The following is a 23,227-nucleotide window of genomic DNA, read 5'->3' as shown; positions in this document are numbered from 1 at the left end:
AGCTGACACTCTCTTTATCTCTTTATAGACAGACAAGTAAAAAAATAAGGACAAAAATGAATAGGTAATGGGGGGGATAAGGGATAAAAAAAATTGGGTAGATTGCAATACTAGTGGTCAGTGAGACAGAGGGGTAAAGGATATGGGATGTATGGGGTTTTTCTTTTTTCTTTTCATTTTTCTGAAGTGATGCAAATGTTCTAAGAATGATCATGGTGATGAAAACACAATTATGTGTTTTCACTGTGAGCCACTGATTGTGTACTTTGGATGGACTTGTATGTGTATGAAAATATCTCAATAAAGATATTTCAGTGAAGATAGAGACATCAGGCTGGTGCATCACTTTGTCTCTTAGCTGCAAAGTTAAGGAAGGGCTCAAGATTAAGTAAATCTTGTTCAAGAATGGCAAAACAAGATTATCAACCTAAATTCAGAAAAGTTAGAACCCTTTGTTATCATTAAATTTTGCAAGTTCTCCCTCACAACTGTGAGAGCTAGTCTGCAGAATACTGAAGCTTACCCTTAGAGTTCTCAAAACTTGATTAAGTACGTATTGCTGGTCTGGACCACTTACGCCATTGTTATATTAAACATTCTAAGGATAGTCACCTTCCAGCAAAATGAATAGAAACATGCAGTCATTGGTTCAGGTAATGGTAAATGCAGTTCCAGGGAAGAAGCTCTGAAAGGACTTCCTTGAGCGAAGACTCCTGAACAAGCTATTCACCGGGCAAATGAACAATGGATTCCCACACTAAAACAGCTGTTAACTACATAAAGCTGTTAAAGGTATTCACAGTGCCAGAGGCTGAAATGCAGTCAGACAGGTGAAATGGTGATAAGATAAATATTCCTGCTTGAAACAGCAGTGGTGTTTAATTAATTTATTTTTATACTCTCACAGCAACTGAGTTTAGAATACTTGTGAAATATGCTAACCTCTAAAATATTACTTTCCTCGTTTCAAGGGGTAGAAAATTAGAGGCATACAAAATAGGATATTATTTGATTTTGGAATGTTTTCTGAAGTTTTAATAGACATACTAATGGCATATATTGTGGGTACAATTCCCTGTAGAGATGATGTACCATAGAAAGTTCCATGTGATTTTCAATTATGGTAAGTGAAAGTCAACTGCCGAACCATTGCAGAGTGAGTTCAAACTAGAAACGTTAAAAGTAGAGTTAAAATTGGGACGTTACTGCTTTGAGCCCTTAGGGAAAAGAGAAGCTCTTACATGGAAAATGAATACGGAGGTTTTGCCCTATTCTGGGTTGCACATGAAGCTGAGGTAATGTGTATTATGGGCCATTCATAAAAAAATTCCTAATAGTTTTCTAAATGAATTGTGATTGTCTTTTACAGGTTGTGTGTGTGTGTGTGTGTGTGTTTATGTGTTGGCTTGCGTGTATGTGTGTGTTTTAAATACATAAATTCTGAAGTATACCTTCACTTAGTCTGCAAGGGATTGTAGTTATTACTTTATGCAAATTGATTTCTAAATCCACGGACATTATAAGCTAAGATTCACTTATAAAATTATTGTCTCTAGATGACTCAGTTGAAACATAGTACTAGTCAGAGGCATAGTCTATGTTTGATAAGAATCGGAAGCTGTTTTGTATTTCGAATTATAGTTTAATTTTCTATTAGCACACGTTTTCTACTTTTGCTTTCCCCACATGACTCAGCCCACCAAACCAATTGATTTTTGCACCATATTAAATGTTCCTCTACTGGCTAACATCCATGAACAAAAAACATATTAATAGATGATGTCTGTGTTGACATCTCTTTTTAATCTCTTTTTAAAAATTGAAATAACAGTTCTTTTTAGTAAGTACTTTTAGTGTATGTTTAAACTAAAAAAATATATAGCATTTGCCTTAGAAACATTAGATATCACATTAATGTGATTGTCACTTTTCTGGGGTCAACATATACTATTAACATTTTTAAACAGATAGAAGAGAAATGTATAAACCCAAATATGATATATCATCTGCAAAATTAAATATATGCATATACATATATTTTATGGAAAATTATAATCCTGTAGAATTAAGAAATAGGGTGAGACTGACTTCCTCAAAGATCTTGGGATAGGGTTTTATGTTGAAGGAGAACTCTATTTTGTAGACAGTCAAAGGATTATGGAAGTAAAACATTATGCATGGAAAACATTTAAATAAGAAAATGAATCTTTATCATTTCAATTCACTGCTCTTGAAAATGTCAGAAAAATAATTGTCTCATTCAAAATATACTCCAAATACTTTACAACTCTCCAAGGTTGAACTAGAAATTGTGGGGGAAATAATGACATTAGAAACACCAAAAATATGTTTAAATATCAGAATTATAGAATAAATTATTTTCACACACATAATTACAAAAGGGCAAAGACTGTGATAAATGTTATTCAACAGGGAAAATGAGGCTTAAAATGCAAAATAACAAATAATATAAATAACTTTGTCCAAAACAGCATGCCAGATAATAAATGGAATTGGAAATATCTTCACCATAAGTAGGGATAAACATATAATATTCCTATCAGATGTCAAAATAATGTATATGGCTGATGCTTTCTTAAAATTACAAGAGGGGTGTGAGGAACTAAAAACACATTCTACTTTAATTAGGAATGCTATCAAGAAGAGGTAGCTACTTAAAATGAAAGTTAAAATAATTTATTATTTTATTTGTTTAAAGATTACAATGTCACAAGCATGTTTACTGCAGATGACTATCACATTTAGTGTTTGTAGGAAAATCTGAGACTCAAAGAGAAGCAGAAAAATTTAACAAATCTAATCAATATGGGCTTTGCATAAGGCTTTTTATTGACATTTGGACTCAGTTTAGGGTGGAGAATCCCTAAGTTTTGATTTCTCTCACTCTAGTGCTAGTCCATAAAGTTCATTTATTAATTTCTGAAATTAGCTTATTCTTTTAGCTTTTAAGGGAGGCACTGCCCATTTTCTTTCATGTTTCAGTGGATTAATGTTGCACATGACCAACTCAAAAAAAAAAAAAAGTGACTGAAGTTTAAGTAACAATGGCTTCTTCTTTGCTTCTGTTTCAGGAAGTTGATGGCAATAAAGTTATGTCTTCATTTGCCCCACACAACTCATCTACCTCACCTCAGAAGGCAGAAGAAGGTGGGCGGCAGAGCGGCGAGCCTTTGTCTAGCACAGCCCTGGGAACTCCTGAACGCCGTAAGGGCAGCTTAGCGGACGTTGTTGACACCTTGAAGCAGAGGAAAATGGAAGAGCTCATCAAAAACGAGCCTGAAGGTAAAAACCGGAAAAGGAAGCAAAGCTGTTGCCCTCTCTGGATCTTAGCTGTTTGGTTTTAACTTCTAGTTCTCTTTTCTGACATACGATCTGAGAATTAAATTGGACGGAATGAAACCCTAATGCTGTGAAGGTGGATAGTTTTTTTGGTTTTTTTTTCCAGAAACACTTAAACATATCTATCCAATTTTTTTAAATAATTAACTTAAATTGGAATATCTTCCTTTATGTTCGCCCATGAGGAAGTTGTGGTTGAGTGAAACTTAAGGTATTCAAAAGTTGATTGTTGGCCTCAGATTTTAGAACAGGTACTTAGATGCCAAATTTCTGCTGTCTGCTTTATTCCTCTCCAATGATTTTCCCTCAAAGACTCTTTCCGGCTTTTTTTTTTTTTTTTTTTTTTACATTTTGTAAACTTTGCGCATTAATACATTTTATGCTACTTCAGTAGTTAGAGTTCTTGTATATTCCTATAGTAGTATGGTTTTTCCTATTGTATATTTAACAATCAGTGATTCTCTAACTCTTTTTAGAAACACTCAAGTTCCTATTTGTTCAACTTTCAGGATATGTTTCTTTTAAGATTTCATCCTTTAAGTCTCTCTGTTACTGATACTATCCTCCAGAGGGTATGTACGTGGACAGTTCTCAAAATTAGAAGAAAGAAAGAAAGAAACAGAATTCTCATCAAACCTGTAGTAACTCTTTGAGGACAATTTATGCATAATTGACAGTCATACTGGATGTTACAGATGCTTATTAACTCCTGTTAGGTATTAACAGGTATTAACTCCTGTTCAAATCTGTTTCTATCCTTAGCAGGGATGCCTCCTGTTTCAGAGTCAGATAGAAATTTAAATTTGATTTTACACTGATTTTTGTTTGTTTTGAATATCACAAAGTGCAGAAAATACACTGCACTTATTCTATGTAACACTGAGTTAGGATCATTTCTAGTCTGTTACTATTAGCACACTGGTGAATTTTGACTATATCCTGCACAAAATGTGTATTAACAAGTGTTTTGGGGGAGTCCTGTAGTAATTAAATAGTTTTAGTCTGTACTAGATGCATAGTTGGGACATATTGGTTTTCATTAAAATTTATATAATCCATATGATCTTAAAGTTGGAAGGAATTTAGTGATAATTTAGTCAACCATAGGCTTTTGATGTTTTCTCTTACTTCCCTTCTTATCCCCATGGAGACAGAGATGTGTTTTTTAAGGAGAACCCATACAACCTTTCCGTTTTTTAATATGATGGCATTTTTCCTTTTAGTAAAAATAATAGGATCTTATTAGAAGAAATGTTTAATAACAGACAAGAAAATGAGGAAGAAAAATAAAATCATCCCAAATCATAGCTTTCTGATATGACTTAACCCTATATCTTTTTATTTCTTTTTATATATTCTGTTTATTTTGCATGATTAACTATTATTATTTCTCATCCTCTAGTTTCAGTTATCACTATAGAATGAAAATTTCCCCTGTCATTAAAGTGTACTTTGGGACAAAAAAACAGAACGGCTGCTGAATTTTCTAAGATATAGATAATGGCCGTGGTTCCTTGCTATAATTCACACATTGCTTTTTTTAATTGACTTTATTTTTAGAACAGTTTTGGATATTCAGAAACATTGAACAGATAGTACAGGGAGTTCCCTTATACCCATTTCCTCCAACGCTTTTTCCCATATTCTTAACATCTCTCATTAGTATGGTACATTTGTTACAAATAATAAATAAATGTTGATAAATTATTGTTAACTAAAATCCATAGTTTATTCAGATTCCCTTACTTTTTACCTGATTTCCCATGTCTGTTTCATAACCCCATCCAGGAGACTACATAACATTTACTTGTCCTGTCTCCTGAGGCTTTCTTGGCTGTGACAGTGTCTCAGACATTCCCCTGTTTTTGATGATGATGATTCTGAGAAGTACTGGCCATGTGTATTGTAGAGTGCCCCCTACTGGAATTTGACCGATGTTTAACTCTAAATTGAGGCTATGTATTTTGGGGAGGAAGAGAACACAGGTGAAATGCCATTTTCATTGCATCATATCAAAAGTACTTAGTATCTGCATGGTTTATGACTGTTGGTGTTGACCTTGATCATCTGGCTGAAGTAGTTTTCATAATAACTGTAAAGCTATTCTTCCCCACCGCCTCCTTTAACACCGTACTGTTAGAAACAAAGTCACTATGCACTTCTTTCTTTAAGCTGGAGTATCTACGTAATTTATTGAAAATCCTAATATACAGATTTGACTCTTCTCAATTTATTATTCAATTATTTATTTATATATGTTAACTAATATTCCTATAATCCAATACTACTTTAATGTTGTTGTAGTTGTTTTTCATCATTTTTCTTAAATTGTTCCTTCTTTGGTCATTAGAAGCTCTTTCCATTGACTTCTATGTCAGTGGGACATAATACAATCACTGAGTGTGTGTGTGTGTGTGTGTGTGTGTGTGTGTGTGTTTTGAGCACTTTCTTACTTTCTGGCACTCCAAGATGCTCCAAGCTTATCTTATTCACTTCCTGCCCCAGTCCTAGAATCAGCCATTTCTCCAAGAAGCCCTGGTTTTTGTTGTTGTTTGTTTTTTTGCTTTTTTTAATTGAGGAATGGTATTGGAAACCAAGACCTGGGTGCTAGGTGTGTTTGCTGCTATTGGGGTGTTGTTTCTTTTAGGACCTCTCAGCTGACAGAGCAAATGATTATATGTGGGTATAATACACACACACACACACATCTGCATTAAGCTAATCATGAGTTTTTGCTGATTATCTCTAACTCTTATCCATTAACACATAGATCATTCTAACTTTTGCTTATTTGTAAATTTGTACTCCAACTCTGAGAAACTTGGCTCCCATTGTGCCTTATCCATTTACTTAACTAACCAATTCAGTATATATGTATAGCAGTATTAGAATTGCTAACCCATTCCTGTGGGAAACAACTTTATCAGCTAGAATACCATTCTTATTTGCAGTTCCTTTTGCCTTTATTTTTTCAGATTCCATTCATTTCCAAAGTGGCTTAGGTCAGCACATTCTTCCCATCTCCTTCAGTGAGGTTGTTTAATACATCATAAAATAATTAGATCACCTTTGTCATAGTCTGCATTCTTTTCTGGGATTCTCCAACCACCTAAATGATTTATTACAAAGTTTTGCAAACATTAAGGTTTACTCTCTGTATTGTGAAGTTTTGTGAATTTTGATAAAAGATTGATATAATTAGCCACCATTACAGTATCATACAAAATTGTTACACCACCCTAAAAATCCTCTCTTTCCCTCCCTTTGAACCCATGAACTTTTTACTGTCTCTACATTTTGCTTTTCCCAGAATGTATTCTAGTATGTAGCATATCAAGACTGTTTTCTTTCATTTAGCGATATGAATTTAAGGCTTCTCCACAACTGTTCATGGCTTAATAATGCATCTCTTGTTATTGCCGCCCTCTTAGTTGCTTCTAGTTTTTGATAATTATGAATAACAATTTTATAAACATCTGTGTGCAGGTTTTTGTGAGGACATAAATTTCAACTCAATTGGGAAAATACCTAGGAGTGTGATTTATGGAACATATGGTAAGATTATATTAAGCTTTGTAAGAAATCGCCATACAGTCTTCCATAGTGACTGTATTATTTTGGATTCCTCCCAACAATGAATGAACAATTCCTATTACTTTGCATCCTTGCCAGCATTTGGTACTCTCAGTTTATCAGATTTTAGCCATTGTGATAGGTGTGTAATAGTATATTATTGTAGTTTAATAAAAAATGATGTCAATGAGCTTTCATTTGCTTCTTTACCATCTGTATATCTTTTTGCTGGAGTCTGCTTAGATCTTTTGTCCATTTTTAAATTGGGTTGTTTGCTTTGTGATTGAGTTTTAATGAATACTTTATTACTTTTAATCAAGTCCTTATCCAAAATACATTTTGCAGATATTTTCTACCAGTCAGTGGCATGTCTTTTTGTTAACAGAATCTTTTCAGAAAAGAGGTTTTTAATTTAAATGAAGAACAGCTTGTCAAGTTTTTTCTCTATGGTTCATACTTTTGGTACTGTTCTTTCATGGATTGCCAAACCCATAATTCTCCTATGGGTCATCTTCTAGAATTGTATAGTTTTATATTTAAAATTTAGGTCTGTGATCCATTTTGAGGTAGTTTTTATGAAAGGTATCTATTCTGTATATGTATTCATTTTTTGCATATATATGTCCAATATCCTTATACCATTTGTTGAAAACACTATCTTTTCTCTCCTGATTGCCTTTGCTCCCTTGTCAAAATTCAACTGTATTTGTGTGTGTCTATTTCTGGGCTCATTGTTCTGTTCCATTGATCTATGTGTCTGTTCTTTTAACAATACCATGTTGTCTTCTTTACCATAGCTTTACTATTTGTCTTGAAATCTGGCAGTATCACTCTTCCAACTGTGTTCTTTTATTTCAGTATTGTGAATACTGAATTGGCTACTCCAGGTCTTTTGTCTTTCCATATAAACTTTCCAGTCAGTTTCTCCATATTCACAAACTGACATGCTGGGATTTTTATTGAGAGTGCTTCAAATCTATGGATCAAGTTCGGAAGTATGGACATCTTAACAATACTGAATCTTCTTACCTAGGAACATGGAATCTCTCCCCATTTATTTAAATATTGTTTGATTTCTTTCATCAAGAGTTTTGTAGCGTGCTGCATCTATATCCTTTACAATCTTTGTTAGATTCATACCTGAGTGATTCTTTCTCTTTTCTTTGGTGGCAATGTAAATGGTCTTATGTTCGTATTTAAAATTCCCAATGTGGGGATGCAAGAGTAGTTCAGTGGTAGAATTCTCACCTGCCATGCGGGAGACCCAGGTTCAATTCCTCACCCATACACTTCCCGAAAAAAAAAAAAAAAAAGCAAGGAACGAAAGAAAAAAAACAAACAGTAATTCAAAAAAATTCTAAATGTTCATTGCTGGTATATAGGAAAGCAACTAACTTTCAAATATCGCCTTATATCCTGTGACCTTGCTACTATACTTGCTTATTAATTCCAGGAGTTTTTTTTGTTTGTTTTTCTTTAATGATTCTTGGGGATTTTCTACATAGACTATCATGTCATCTCTAAATAAAATATCGATCTATTTCTTCCATCCAAATATGCACACCTTTTGTATCCTTTTCTTGTCTTATTGCATTAACTAGACTTCTGGTACTCAGTGATCATTAGGAGTGTTGGTGGCAGAGCATATCCTTGATTTGTTCCCAATTTCATGGGGAAAGTGTATATTTTTTTCACCATTAATTATGATATTAGCTGTAGGTTTTTTCTAAATCTTCTTTATAAATTTTGGGAAAGTACCCTTTATTCCTGGTTTAGTTAGAATTTTTTAATCAAGAATATGCATTGGATTTTGTCAAATGCTTTTCTGAATAACTGATATGATGATTTTTTTTTCCCTATAGCTTGTTACATTAATTGATTTTCAAAGGTTAACTAGCCTTGTACACCTGTATTAAATCCCACTTGGTCATGTTATATAATTATTTTTACACATTGTACAGTTTGTTTTGCTAATGTTCATGAGAGATATTGTAGCTTTCCTCTATATACTGTCTTCATCTGGTTTTATTTTTAGTTAATAACAACCTAATAATATCTCATAGAATGGGTTAGGATATATTCCCTCACACATTCATTTTATTTTTTGTTTAAGTTAGTTTCAGAGGCCAGGGCTAAAATCAAGGTATATCCAGCTTATGAGGATATGTGTTATATTGCAAGGTATTTATTTTGGGGGGGGGGGGGGTCTTTATATGATGTTCTCTTTTCCGCATAAACTTGGTTGATGAGCTTGGTATTCCCCCACTGTATCATGCCAGCTTCCAAGTGAATATACAAACTCTTAATTTGGGAGGAAATGACAAGGTCATATTCAATGGATAATTCTCAACAGGGAGGAAAGCAGGGGACAGTATTCCCCAATTTGCTTGGCAGGAGACAGTAAGAGGTATTAGGAAAGAGGAGAAGAGTATAATAATCTGGTTACAGCTTTTCTGGCATAAGAACAGTGATAGAGCACTGATAGCAGGGAAGACAGACAGGAGACTACATCACCACTGGAGTTGGCAGCTGAACTGTTTTTGTTATTGCATCTTCCACAATGTTTTTGGTACTTTTCCCCAACCAACATATTAAAATCTCAGCTCAGGTGTGACTTGCTAATGATAATATAAACATCGTGACGCTATAACAAGATAGAGAGTCTTTATGGATATAAATTGAACAAGGCAAGTGTGTTAGGGTTCTCCAGAGGAACAGAACCCATGTGTGTGTAAGTGTGTGTGAGAGAGAGAGAGAGATTCATTTTAAGGAATTGACTCACGTGATTGTGGGGGCTGCTAAGTTGGGAACTCAGACAGGAATTGATGTTGTAGTCTTCAGGCAGAATTTATTTTTCTCCAGGAAACCTAGTTAGTTGAAGATTAAATAGTACTATTGGCCAGGCTTGTACTGACATGTGAGACTAACTATAACCCCAAGCCTCTAAACCCAGAGTTTCAGAAAGATAATTTCTTTATGAGTACAGAATCATGAAGACGTATTTACATATGCAAGATTCTTAGATATGTGCCTTATGTACAAAGAAATATAAATAGACTTATTGATAAAGGAATTTGCCATGGCAAAAATATTTATTTAATGAATGCAGTAATCGAGAGGAACCTCAAGGAAAAATTTATGTATTTGAGTAAAGTGATTATCTTAATCACCAAGAAAAATATATAGAAGGTGATAACAAAACTTAAAATTGTACCATAGGTAAAGAATAGAATGTTGAAGGAATGTTCTTTTCTTTTTTAATACTGAAAAAAAATTAAGAATAGGAAAATATATCTAGGGAGAAGATTGCGTCTCACACCAAGTGGAAAGTTACATTTTTTAAAGACTCTGTTAGCCAAAGGGTATGATTAGACCTGAGAATGGACACCAAAACTGTACATCATCTAAGAATCAGAGCGATAACATTGTGTCCACTACAGGCAAGCAATCTATCCCTCTGTGATGAGAGCAGCAGGGTGGGGGTAAGGGGAACGGAGAGAGGGTGAAGAGAACTAAATGCTAAGCTCCAAATATAAGCCACAAAAAATCTTTTCTTCCCTCCAGCTATTTTTCCATTGTTTTTCAGACGTCATTAAAATGAACAGCAGGTTGTGATGAAAATTTCATTAATCCCCAGCTAAATCATTATGAGGGTACCATGTTCATGCCTTTACTTCCTCTCATTGAGTGGGGGTAGCAGATTGCAATAGAAAGTCTGCATTGTTTCAGACCTTTCCCCTGCCAACAGCAAACTAACAGACATTCAGAAGTTAAAAGAGAATGGTGTGTCAAACAAAGGAGGCCACTGAGGTGAAATGGTTAGAAAGAAAATTAGATTTGCATATGGGTTGAGAAAAGATTCTTTTATCCTAGCTCAGCTATTTTTTGAAGCAATTAATTAAAATATTTTAAAAGTTATAAACAGGAGAAAGAAAAACACATTGATGTATTTCTGTTTGAATTGTTTTCCTCCATCAGAATTTCTCTCTGCCACTACACAAAAAGGTCTGATGGGAAAGAGACTTATTTGTCCAGTCTCACATTAAGTGACATAGAATGCTAAAAGTTCAAATTAAATTCAAAATTCAGAATAGCTGGCCTGTGCAATATAGTTACATTATGGTTGATAATAACTATGCGCTATCAATTGGTCTTTAACTATTGGATTTAGCATTTAAGAATGAAAATGAGGGGTGGGCCACGGTGGCTCAACAGGTAAGAATGCTTGCCTGCCATGCCTGAGGACCTGGGTTCGATTCCTGGTGCCTGCCCATGTAAAAAATAAATAAATAAAAAAGAATGAAAATGAGGTTTAATATTATATATATGAGCTATACGACTCCTGTATTAAGACATTGAAGAGTGCTATATAGCCTTTCCAGTACATCAGCTAGTTCTATCTCCCTACCCCATATTATTGACACCCCCTTCCAACATGAAAAAGTTAGAGTGGCCATAACCCAAATGTCCCTAAAGAGTGGGTCAGAAAGATCAAAAATGATGTTGGAGTTATACAGAGAAGGTAGGGTTTAACAAACGAATCTGATTGCTGAATCATTATATTGATATTTCTTTTAGTCTCCATATCTTAGAGCAGCTAGAAGTAAAAACCTAAAATTGTGAAACTTAACCCATACCAAACTCTGAAGTCTGTTCTACAACTAATTGTTGTGCTGTGCTTTGAACTTTTTTGCTTTTTTGTATGTATGTTATTTTTCACACAAAAAAAAAAGAAAAAAAAAGTTCGTGATAATAAAAAAAATTTGTGCCTTCTAGCTTCCTATATTCTAGAGCAACTAGAAGGAAAAACCTGAGAGAATCGTATGGTAGCCCATGACAGACTCTGGGATCTGTCCTGTAACTACCTGTTGAAGAGTGCTCTGAACCTTATTGCTTACTTCTATCTTTGCTTTGTATATATATTATATTATACAATAAAAAGTTTGAAAATACATTGGCGGTTAACTTAATGAAAACTTGGCTTATAATAATGTCTGGAGTGAAACAATAACAGAATTGGATTGAAATATAAACACATTTTAGGCTTCCATCCTCATGTTAGGGAGAGGGAGACTGAGGCAGAGATGCGTCTCAGATCACCCAGCAAGTTGGTGTTAAAGTCAGAATAAGAATCCAGGCCACTTTCTGTGGGTCAGATTTCCTTTCTTGGCCATTCGGTTCCATCATACATTCAAATATTCTCTACTCCCTTCTTCTAGATCTTCTTTTAGAAATGGTGTCAACAACCTTAGTTGGTGTCAACTTAATACTACTTCACTGTTCGCTAAATTGGAACGAATCTAAGACAACCAGATATCTTAATGTAACTAATAAAGACAAGGTAGATAGGGTCTGTGTTCTGTGTTCTCAAGTCTGGGTACCACGGTTGACCTATGAATAGAAATCAGGATTGATTTCTATTGATTTCTATTTCTATTGATTAGGGTTTCAGATTCAGATCTTACCTTGTTTTTTCATTTGAACTGTAGGCTCATTAATGGTGTAGAGGAAAAATGATTCTTAAGTTGATGAGAATTTATCACCTTTGGAGAAAAATAGCAGCTTCTCATTTTATCCTTGCTATATTAAAGACTTATCTACAACATCTCTTTGAAATTACTATTTCAGCTTATAGGCAAATTTAATTTCCTTCTTCCTATACACACAACAAATGAAAGGTATCTTTCATTGATTCCCATTCCCTGTATTTACAATTCTGTTCCTTTTCTCTCCAAGTTAAGTTGTTACCAATAGTGGAAACTCACTACCCTTTTTTTTTTTTTTTACATTCCTTAAGAATCGTTGTTTGCTACTCTTACTCCCTTGCATTTTAAATGTTCATTTATTTGCCACTTACTCCTGTTATACTAATCTCTCCAAGGTAATGGATATGTACCTACTAAATACTTAAAAAGTGTCCTTGAAAGGATGTTTATCCTGCTTCAGTGTTGCCCATTGTTTTCTTGTGGAAAGGAGAGAAGAGATCTTATTACAAATATATGAATATACAAATATTTTGCCATATGGTATGTTGGTTATTCATTTAATCCTCAAAAACTATGAGTGTGACATTATTTCTTATCTTAAAAATAAATGCCTGAGGCTTAGTAACTTGCACATATTATTAAATGAAGGAACTTGAAATAGAAGGAAAGTATTGTTCTTCCTAATACCCGTTGGCAGAATCCAAGACCGTAAATATTCTTAGCCCACCCTTTTTCCCTAACCTTCTTTCCTGCCCCTCTCCAAAGGGTACCTTCTCCTACTAGTTTTTCAAGTTGCATGCAGTAATCTCAACATGTGTTTTTTTTTTTTTTTTTTTTAAAGAGAGAGGGAGGAAGGGAAGGAAAGACAGAGAGAAGGAAGGAAGGATGGAAGAAAGGGAAACATCTTTAAACATTTTCTTGTTTTATTATATTTTGTTTGTTTGTTTGTTTTTTACATGGGCTGGGGCCGGGAATCGAACCGAGGTCCTCCGGCATGGCAGGCAAGCACTCTTGCCCGCTGAGCCACCGCGGCCCGCCCTCAACATGTGTTTTTGTAACTGCTGTGCCTTTTCATATGCTGTTTCCTCTGTCTTAACTGCTATTCCTTATCTTATTTACCTCAGTGATTTGTGTTCACCTTTTAAGACTGAACACTTCTCAACCTTCTTGTCAGAATTTGTTTTGTTCTATACTGCTAACAGGAACTCATATTTTACATTTTTATGACTCCTACTATAGTGCCATCATTGTTTATTTACCTACAGCCATCCACAAGAGTATGTGGATGTCTTAATGAAAGTTCTCCATTTAATTATCTGGGCCTCTCCATTGCCTACTAATAGACTCAGTACATAGTAGACGCTTGTTTATTTAACTATGAATGACAGTCAACTCACAAATTGTGAGGCTTCTGGTAGCACTCCCTAAAATTGATGAACTTGCATTTCCCTCTTTCATCTTTGAAAAGTTAGTGTTGTTCTAGATCATAAAGCGAGATGTTATAAGCTAGCATGCAAAACTTAAAATATATGCATGCAATGTTTGTTATACTGATTTAAAACTTTATATGCTTAATAATCTTTAAATGACTCAAATATTGGCTACTTCTCTAAAGCAATGTATTGCTATGATGTATAGACTACAGCTGTAGATAATAATTCTCTGCCAATGTTGGAGACCATCTGAGAAGTGAATTGGGTTGACCTGTGGATCATTTTCCAGAATATGCAGTAATAACTGGTGGAGACAGCACCCTTTTCTAGGTGTATAGAGCTGACATAGGAGAGGTAGTCCTTACTATTCACAGTGGGCTCAGGATGGGGCAGCCTACTGGGGGATCTTCCCATCCGCCAACCCCTCCTCCTGCTTGCCCACAGATTATCTTTGGAGCTTTAGTGAAAGAAAAGTAACTAGTTTATTTCAGTACCCTCCCTCTTCCTTCCAATCGTCCTACCACTCTGACATGTTCTCTCAAGGGCAATTTCCATACTCAGGATTCTTGGTATTCTCAGAGGGTTTATAAATCCTGGGAATCTTATGCAGAATGGTGAAAATATGTGTATTTGTGCATTTCTTAGAGGAATAGACCATGACTTTTATCTGACTTTCAGATGAATACACAATGTATAAAGAGTGACCAGATTGTGAGTTGGTGGTTTGGATTTTAGTCCTGACTCTGCCACTGATTTCTATGTAGTTGTAGTTTATTTGTATATGATTTAGTTTCTGATCTACAATTGTAAGGCATTTATTTATAAATATTTAGCAATATTTGGGAATGTAATTTTATCTGTTTTGGTGTTTCAATTTTGTGATATTTGTGGAAAATGCAATTTTAAAATTTTAAACAAGGATCTCTTTGCATAAAATTGTGCATCTACCTTATAATTTACATTGTAAGAAGCATTATATTTATTTGCCTTTAATATGCTGTAATAATTGTGTTAATATAATGACTATCTGCTCTCAATTGGCTAATGCTTACTGACCTAATTTCATCAGAGAGTTGTTGAGGGAACAAATGATGTAATGCATATGAAAGTAATTTGTAAATTATAACCAACGTGGAATTGTACTAGTTATTGTCATTACCACATCCTGGCTTGCTAGGAACATTGTTACTGCAGGCATACCTGAAACATCATTATTTCTAGTGCTCCTTCCTCAGGATGCTTCTATGTACTGAAAACTTCTGATTCAGACCTACAAAAATCTGGAGACCTAGGATATAGGGCCAACAATCCAAACGACACACTCAACAATCATAAAATTCCTGTGACAGGTACTGTTATTTTTGGTTGTTTTCATGTAGTGGTTTTGATGCTGATTTACATAAATCCTTTCCCACCCTCACCCCACATGTACTGAATATTAGGCAGAACAAGTCATTTCTCAGTGAAGAATTGTTTTTCAAAGAGAAAGAAAATGTCTTTAAATTGCTATGGATGAAATCACAAATTATGATGAACATGAAATGAGGAGGGATAGTTTAACTTTGGATTTATATATTGTTATATTCCTGTTCCTGCCATAAATATGAATTTATGCTGAAGACAAATATATTTTAGGCTTCCTTTGCCAAAAGTTTCATAATTTTCTAAGATTTCAGCTCTTATGTGGTTTGTTTGTTCTGCCTTGTTTCCCACTTTTTTCTTTTTCTGTGTGTGTGTGTGTGTGTGTGTGTGTGTGTCTAGTCTCCCTTTCAAATCCCACATATGCTTGGTTTTATTTAGAGTCTGTATCTGTCTGTGTTCTTCCTTCTAAGGGTATGACATGCATACCTCCAAAATTGTGTACCATGATGAGCGTTTTCTTTGTGTAGGAGAAACTATATTTATTTGCAAAGTTTTAAGTCCCTACTACTAGAACTAGAATTTATCATTATTTGCAAAATTGGAACTTTTTTTTCTGAACTCCTTCAGAAAACCTTTGCTCGCAATTTTATATTACAAGACCCTAAAGGCACAACCTATTACAAAATCACACGGTGTTACTTTACATGCAACAGTTCAATGTTTTTTATTATGGACATTGTAGGAAGAGTTAGTTGTCATCTCTTTAGAACTAATAAAAATAATGGAATGGATTTGGAAAAATTGTATATTGTGCCAGATTTCAAGCCTTCACTCTCAGAGTCATCTACAGACCATGGCATTCCTTTTACAGATCAGATCATTAGGTGAGGGAGATACAGGCATTTCAATCTTTTTTTCTCTGTCTCTCTGTCTCTCTCTGCAACAGACATAATGGGAATGACTGTTCTCTTAGGTAGAAAAACTTAAATGGATATCACTTTGATGCTGGGCAGTGTAATACAAATTCTTAGTGACAAATATCAAATAATGCACTTAAATCTATTTATACCACTTGTAGATTTGTTTGCAGTTTTTATGTTCAGTCCTAAGTGATTATGAAACAAAAAAACCATGCCTAAAGTATTGTCCATGCATTACTTTCTCTTAAAAGTTAAAAATATTTTTAAATATTATTATATAAATATCATATTAGTATTTGACTCTGTAACATCTATTGAAAATAATTCATTTTAGTTGGTTACACTTACTATGACCCTTTTACTTGTGCTTTTCTCTAGGAATAATTTTGTTAATGCTCTTAATTTTTATTACAAAAGTATTGACATGTAGAATCATTAGATCTAAATGGATATAAAGTTTTTTTTTCTGTTTTAAGACTTACTTTAGGTCTTTGGTATTATAAGCAGCATGTTTTCATCTGTGGTGTGCTGCAGTATTATGTGTAATTATTCTGTGGAAAAAAACTAGCTCCTGGTACATGATATTTGGCCTTGTGAACATCCCTACAGGCCTTATATATTTGATGTTTGAGTTTACATTATAAATCACAATGCCTGTTCTTATCATAATTTACATGTCTGTTGTTGAGCAGCCCTTTAGAAAGTAAGTTGAACAATATTACATTAACAGGCAAGTTGAAATAGAAATTCAGAATTACCCCCTCATTTTATCAACTTTTGCAAGTACTGTTTTTTGTAAGGAAATTATGGAGTTTGGCTTTCCTAAATTAAAAATCCCAAAGCATTCCATTAATTGGGCAAAGAAGGGGGCACTTTGAAATTTACTCTTGTTTTAAAATCACGCTTGATGAGGTGGAAAAAATAAAATGTGAACAGATCAGGGGAAAAGCCTAAAGATACTTTAATTGGCAGAGGTTTGAGTTGCTTTTGTTTCGTTACTCACTGTCCTTTTGACAAAGTACGTGTTGAAGAAGCTTTGTAAGTGCTGTTCCACTGAAGGACAAACAAGGGTACTTTTCAATTGAGCCCTTTTAAGTTTTGTTCCTCACACTCCCGCTGCTGTTGGAGGCTACTCCTAATGCATTGTGGTTATGTGTGCGTCTGTGCAGTCTGTCACTGGAAAATGTCTCTCGTCTTGTAGAGCACGCTAGAGTCTAACCTCCAGGCACCCTTTTCAAAGGCAACACTGTATGGAAATTGACACTCATAAAATGATGATCAAGAAAAGAGTTTATTTTCTAAAGGTCAGGACAAGAAGACACCCTCAAATGCTGTAGAGCTTACTTCTTCTGGAATGAGTTTTCTTTTTTAACTTTAGTACAGAGTTAGCTGAGTTTGAAGCCTTGCCATTTCTCAACAATAAAATGAAGCTTGTTCACTGTCATCTCATTTTCAAGTGGTATCCATCATAGCGGTTTATCCTGAAATTGTTGATTTCATTAAGTGCTTTAGAAAATTAGTTTATATTTCCTTGTAAGATCTTCTGGCTTGGGTGTGTAAAGGCTGAAGGATGGCCTTTGGGGATCTTCTTTACAGTAATAGGTTCCCCAGCTGATTATCTGAGGTTCTCTGTACAAATAACTCATCTGGCCGAGAAAGTACCTATTTTTCTTTTTAACTACCACTTGTATTTTTGCTAATAAAATGTAACAATATTTGAAATGACATCCTTTATCTTCATCCTCCTGTGATCAAGCAACCATCATTCTTTTTTACTTGGCTTTTGTCTCTTAATATTGGTAAAGTTCTCTTTGACTCCTGCTCAAACATGAGTCTGTCTACTAACAGAACTGTATAAGTCATTCCAAACCCATTTACCCAAATGTTTCTAATATTTTCTAAACCTTTCAGATAAATGAGGTACCTCTCTTTTTCTTGACCTTAACTAAAACTGTCAGTATCTGACTTTCGCTTTTGAAGTGTGGCTCAATTAAAGAAGACTTGTTGACCCAGGCTGCACATTTACAAATAAACATGAAGGGAATGTGCCAGCTCTCTCTCTTGCTCATGTGCCGCAGCTTTTGGAGATATCATTAATTCAAGAGTGAAGAGCCAGCCACCTGTTTCTGAGGCCTCTTGTTCCTCACATGAAAGGTTCAGGCCCTTGCTGAATAGTAACACTCTAATCTGGGCAACCTACACAGCGTTTTTCTGAAACTGATTTGTCAGACTAGCTGGAGGATTTTGTGCATTTGCACGCCTGTGTATTTTTCACTCAGTTACCCTCGAGGCACTTGTCACGACCGTGCATATTAAAATTAATCAGACCTTCCAGGCCTGGGTGGTTGTGTGTTTAACATGAAGAAGTGGGTATCAAGTGTTTGCCCTAATTAAATAGGCTGCTTGGTTTTGTTCTAGTGGAAACTCTGTCTTTTTTTTTAATAGGAGTTGCTTATGAGGGAGGCACGGACAGCACTAGAGTCAGTAGAGAGCTCACTCAGAGTTTCTTTGCCACCTGCTCCCAGAGTTCTGAGGACTCCAGGACCCCCATGGGCCTTTCGTAACTACCCTTAGTGTTGAGGAGAAATATGGCCAAGATCATGAGGGAGCAGTGAGGCCAGGGCAAAACAGAATGAGCAGATGACCTGGACGTTTTGGATTGATTAAGAAGGTCCGTGTTACATGTTGATAATCTTTGGATACCAGATTGTACACTTGTGCTCCCATATTTGCATGAGAATCTTTGGAAGCTTAGAGGAAAACCTTGTTTGAAATTCAGAATGGATACCCTTTCCTTTATGCCCTGAATTTGCAAGCCAATTTTTTAATGTATCTGTCTTTTTAATTAATTGTTCTCTAGGTCATCTATATATATCCTATAGAAATCGTTTAAGAGGTAATAATGACTGTTTATGAGTTCACATATACTCTGATAGTTTCTGGACCTTCCCTGTTTTCATTTATGTTAGACTCTTCCCCTAGCTCTAGGGAAGACTATCATGGGATATTTAAAAACTAAAACTTTTATGACATATAGGCTCAAAACCCTGAGAATATCTAAAGCTGATATAAAATAGTAGGTGTGTTGTTTGTGGATTTAATGCCATAAATGAAGTGAATGCTAACACATGGACCAGTATGATTGATTGACCAATTGATAGAGGTTGTGGATTTTAATCACAATTCATGTGTATTATTTGATTATTTTTAAATTTTCAAATACATAGTAGATAAAATTCAGAATATTTCAATTTAATCTAAATTATACATGTATAGCATAAATAGGAAGCTAACATTGTAAACAATTTGAAAAATAAAATAATAAAATGCTGTTAAATGTTAAAACGTTTGGGGTTATAGTTTAGTGAATTTCCAGTTATCTGGTGAGTGATCACTCTGACAGGACAGGTTCAAAAAAACTTAACTGTTGGTTTCCAGGTTTACTTCTTTCCTCATCATTGTGTCTAATAAATGAAAAGCTCCATCCCTTACCCATGGGCTCTCTTTTTTATGTGGGCATGCAGCTCACATGTGGGGAATTGTATCAGCAGTGCCAAGCAACTGTCTGGTACCTGACAGCATTATAGAAACCCCTCCTCTGCTCACTTAGGTTGCTACTGGTTATTTATTAACACAATGCAGACTGTTCAGTGTGGGTGTATATGAAGTAGAAAGAAAAATAAAGGCCCTGAACAAGTCAATACATCTTTCATCATTTCTTTTGTTTTGTGTGTTTACTGTGTGCTATTCTTGGTCAATAGAAGTTGTTTGACAGTTCAGCAAAAGGATGAGGAACCTTTTCATGAACTTTATCCTATTGTTTTTGTCTCTGTAGAAAAGTTTTCCATTTTCCATTCTCTTTTTATTGCAACCTGTCTATGTAAAATGTTTTGTGAATATTGTTATTGCTGTTAATATGACAAAGGCAAGTGATTATAAAATGTGATGGACAGTTTTATCTAGTTTGTTAGAAATGGACAATGAAGAGACTAGATTTGAGGCTGTCTTTCCTGTGTAAACTTTTATTCTATTGAAAGTGAAAGATGAGATACTGTAAAAATCACTTTTTTTTACCCTCTTCCTAAGAAACATACCATTTGTTCTCAGGCCTCTCTAGAAGCTTCAGTGAAATATTTATTTCAAATTTGGGTTCTCTCCTCTACACACATTTATATGATATCAATGTAGAGCTCATCGTATGGTATAATTACTGAAGAAATCAGTAGCGGGGAAAGTAAACCATAATTGAGCATGTCTGTTTATTATAATAGGACAGTGCTCTTACGCTGGTATTTACTGTTTTTAATAAATAAGAATTGATTTACTGTTTCAAAATGAATTAAATCTTTGTTGCTTAGGCTTTTGTCTCCTGAGAAGTTAAGCTCTGTTTGTAGAAATTTGCCTGAAAGTTTTATACACTGCAGTGGAACATCAGTTGTGCGGAAGGCTTGGTAGCAGAAAGCCATTTAAGTGAAAACAATGCACCCTTCCCCCTTCAGAGTTTCTTTTTCCCTACTTTCTTATAGCCTTTTATTTTCCTTCAGTCCTAGCTCTAACTCTCTCCAATATTTTTTTCATCAGTGTCAAAATACCGTCCCTAAGTAAAGAAAAGCACATGAATGTGGAGGTTGCAATGTTGAGAGCAGTTCAGTGTAAACAGGAGGTCAGTTCTGTCTTTACACAGTATAGCTCTTCAGATTTCAGAAAGAAAAATCATTCAGTATTAAAGAAAATGGGATAGGAATTAGACATGTTTGTTCATGTTTTACCCCCTCAGTGCTCAAGTCTGGAATAAGGACCATAGTGGTTGTTGTCCCACACTGTGACAGGACAACCACATAGGTCCTTTTTTTTAGTATGTTTTTTTTTTTTTTTTTTTGGTCAACTCATGGGAATCAACAGGAATGAACCAAAATAGTTGAAGAAAATTGAAGTTGTATTTTTTTAGCACACTTTTTCATTTAAAGACCATTATAACTAGGAGTCAATACAGATATTAAGTCAAACAGTGTAGTAAATCTTAGCATTCTTATTTTTCCTTGCCAGAATATTTTCCTTTGTTTTCTAAATTAAAAAATATTTGAAAGTTTCAAAGTATATTGCATTTACATAGAAAGGTGTACACTATACCTCTTGAAATGGTGTCTATCGAAATTCCACGCAATGTGAAACCTAAAATATGGTCTATTTTTTTTGAAGACTTAAAAGTAAGGAAATATTAAATCTGTACCTGTGTTTGAATATCTATATTGATACCTAGGGCAAACTCTTGCCAGTTCTGTAAGATCTCTAAAATGTCTGAAATGAATGAATAGACATATGCATACATATGAATATTACAGATAAGGATAATAAGTTTACAGTTAAATTTTAAGAGCGTTTATGTTACTCAATCTATAAAGTAAAAATTTTGCCTAGAACAATTTTTTGACTCAGATGAGGTTCTGAGTACAGAATAACTACTCAGTGAATGTTAGTTTTTCCCCATTCTGTTCTATATTGTGCTTTTTTTCTTCATTATCTTTTGACTCCTGTCAACATCCTGGGTAAAACCTCTTGATATGCACAATTGTCAGTAACCCCATTGTTTTTTGTTTGTTCACCTTTTCACTGATTTCTCTTACTCTGACAGCAAACACTTATTTAGATCCTGCTATGTGATAGTTATTCTATAGGTAAATGAGAAGATAAAAATCAAAGATCTAGTTCCTTTCCTCAAGGAACACAGGTTCTTTCTGGAGAGTCAAACCATGTCAATTCAGGGTGAAAGTTTATGTGAGCAAGGGGGTACAGGAGGCTCTGTGAGAAGGGTGGGAATTTTTTCTGATTAGGGGTGTCAAGGAAGGAGTTGGAGGTGTTAGGAAGGTAAGAGAAGAAGGGAAGGAGTTAAGGCAGGGAAACAAAACCTGACACCATGGCTGATGCTTATAGAGTCATGTGTGTTGAATGAATGAATGAATGAGTGAGTGGACAGAATGTCAAAGAAATGTTGTTCTCCTAACCTACTATATTGTGAATTACTTTTTTTTTTTTTTTTTTTTTTTTTTTTTTTTTTTTTTTAAAGGAAAGACAGAGAGAAGGAAGGAAGGATAGAAGGAAGGAAGGAAGGAAGAAAGGGAAACATTTTTAAACATTTTCTTGTTTTATTGTATTCTGTTTCTCCGTTTTTGTTACATGGGCTGGGGCCGGGAATCGAACCGAGGTCCTCCGGCATAGCAGGCAAGCACTTTGCCCGCTGAGCCACCGCGGCCCGCCCTTGAATTACTTTTTATGAAACGTCAATCATATTATTAGTCCTTGAAATCAGAGTCTATACCTTATTCATGTATGTACAGATACTTATTCTTAGAACAATATTCGGCTCTGAGTAACAATAAAATATTTGTTGAATTTAATTGAAAGCAGTTCTCTTTTAAATTGGTAAGATGATACATTTAATATCAAACATGTGGGCATCAATATTAATTTATTTTAGAATATTTTATTAGATAGTTTGAATTCTCCCTGCTTTTGTATAGTAAATGGCAAATATTATTACATACTACGCTGTATCACATAGTCTTATTACTTGTATTTTCTATATCTGTGAAGTGAGTGTCCATGACCGCACAATGAATATACTAAAATGGAAGTAGATCTCAAAAGCTATTAAACAGGGCAGTGCAACGGTGCTCAGTGGCAGAGTTCTTACCCGCCAAGTTGGAAACCTGGGTTCGATTCCTGGTGCCTACCCATGCAGAAAAAAAAGAAAAAATTTGAATCTCAGAAGATATTTATAAAGAGATATAGACTTAAGGGAATATGCAAAAAATGAATATGTAGTCTGCATATATTTATTCATCCTTTAAAATGAATTAATATTTATATAATGATAAGCATGTATGTCCCCTATGAAGGTCTTTTGACTATTTTGACAGCCCTACTCAATTCTCTTTAAGCTGCTCATGCAAAAAGTTCTTACCACATTCACTGGAGTGTTCTCCTTCCCTCTCTCTCCATAATATAACTTATTTTAATGTAGTTCTACTCATCTTCCCATCTTGTATGGTTAATTTCAGACTATTGATTTCTGCTTATCTACAGCTTTCTGAGA

General features: G+C 34.7%; 1 protein-coding gene across 29 annotated transcripts in view; it reads left to right on the top strand.

Moving 5' to 3' along the window:
* SOX5 (SRY-box transcription factor 5) overlaps positions 1-23,227 on the top strand; it is a 1,211,684-nt gene that overhangs the window by 907,254 nt on the left and 281,203 nt on the right. For all 29 annotated transcript variants that reach the window (XM_077170289.1, XM_077170313.1, XM_077170300.1 and 26 more), the window contains one exon: positions 3,093-3,303. In XM_077170289.1, the coding sequence (XP_077026404.1) occupies positions 3,093-3,303 (211 nt within the window). The remainder of the gene's footprint in view (positions 1-3,092; positions 3,304-23,227) is intronic.

The sequence above is a fragment of the Tamandua tetradactyla genome, chromosome 7 (assembly GCF_023851605.1).
Source record: "Tamandua tetradactyla isolate mTamTet1 chromosome 7, mTamTet1.pri, whole genome shotgun sequence".
NCBI classification, from domain to species: domain Eukaryota; kingdom Metazoa; phylum Chordata; class Mammalia; order Pilosa; family Myrmecophagidae; genus Tamandua; species Tamandua tetradactyla.
The sequence above is the reverse complement of the archived record's forward strand: the minus strand, read 5'-3'. Positions and strand labels throughout refer to the sequence as shown.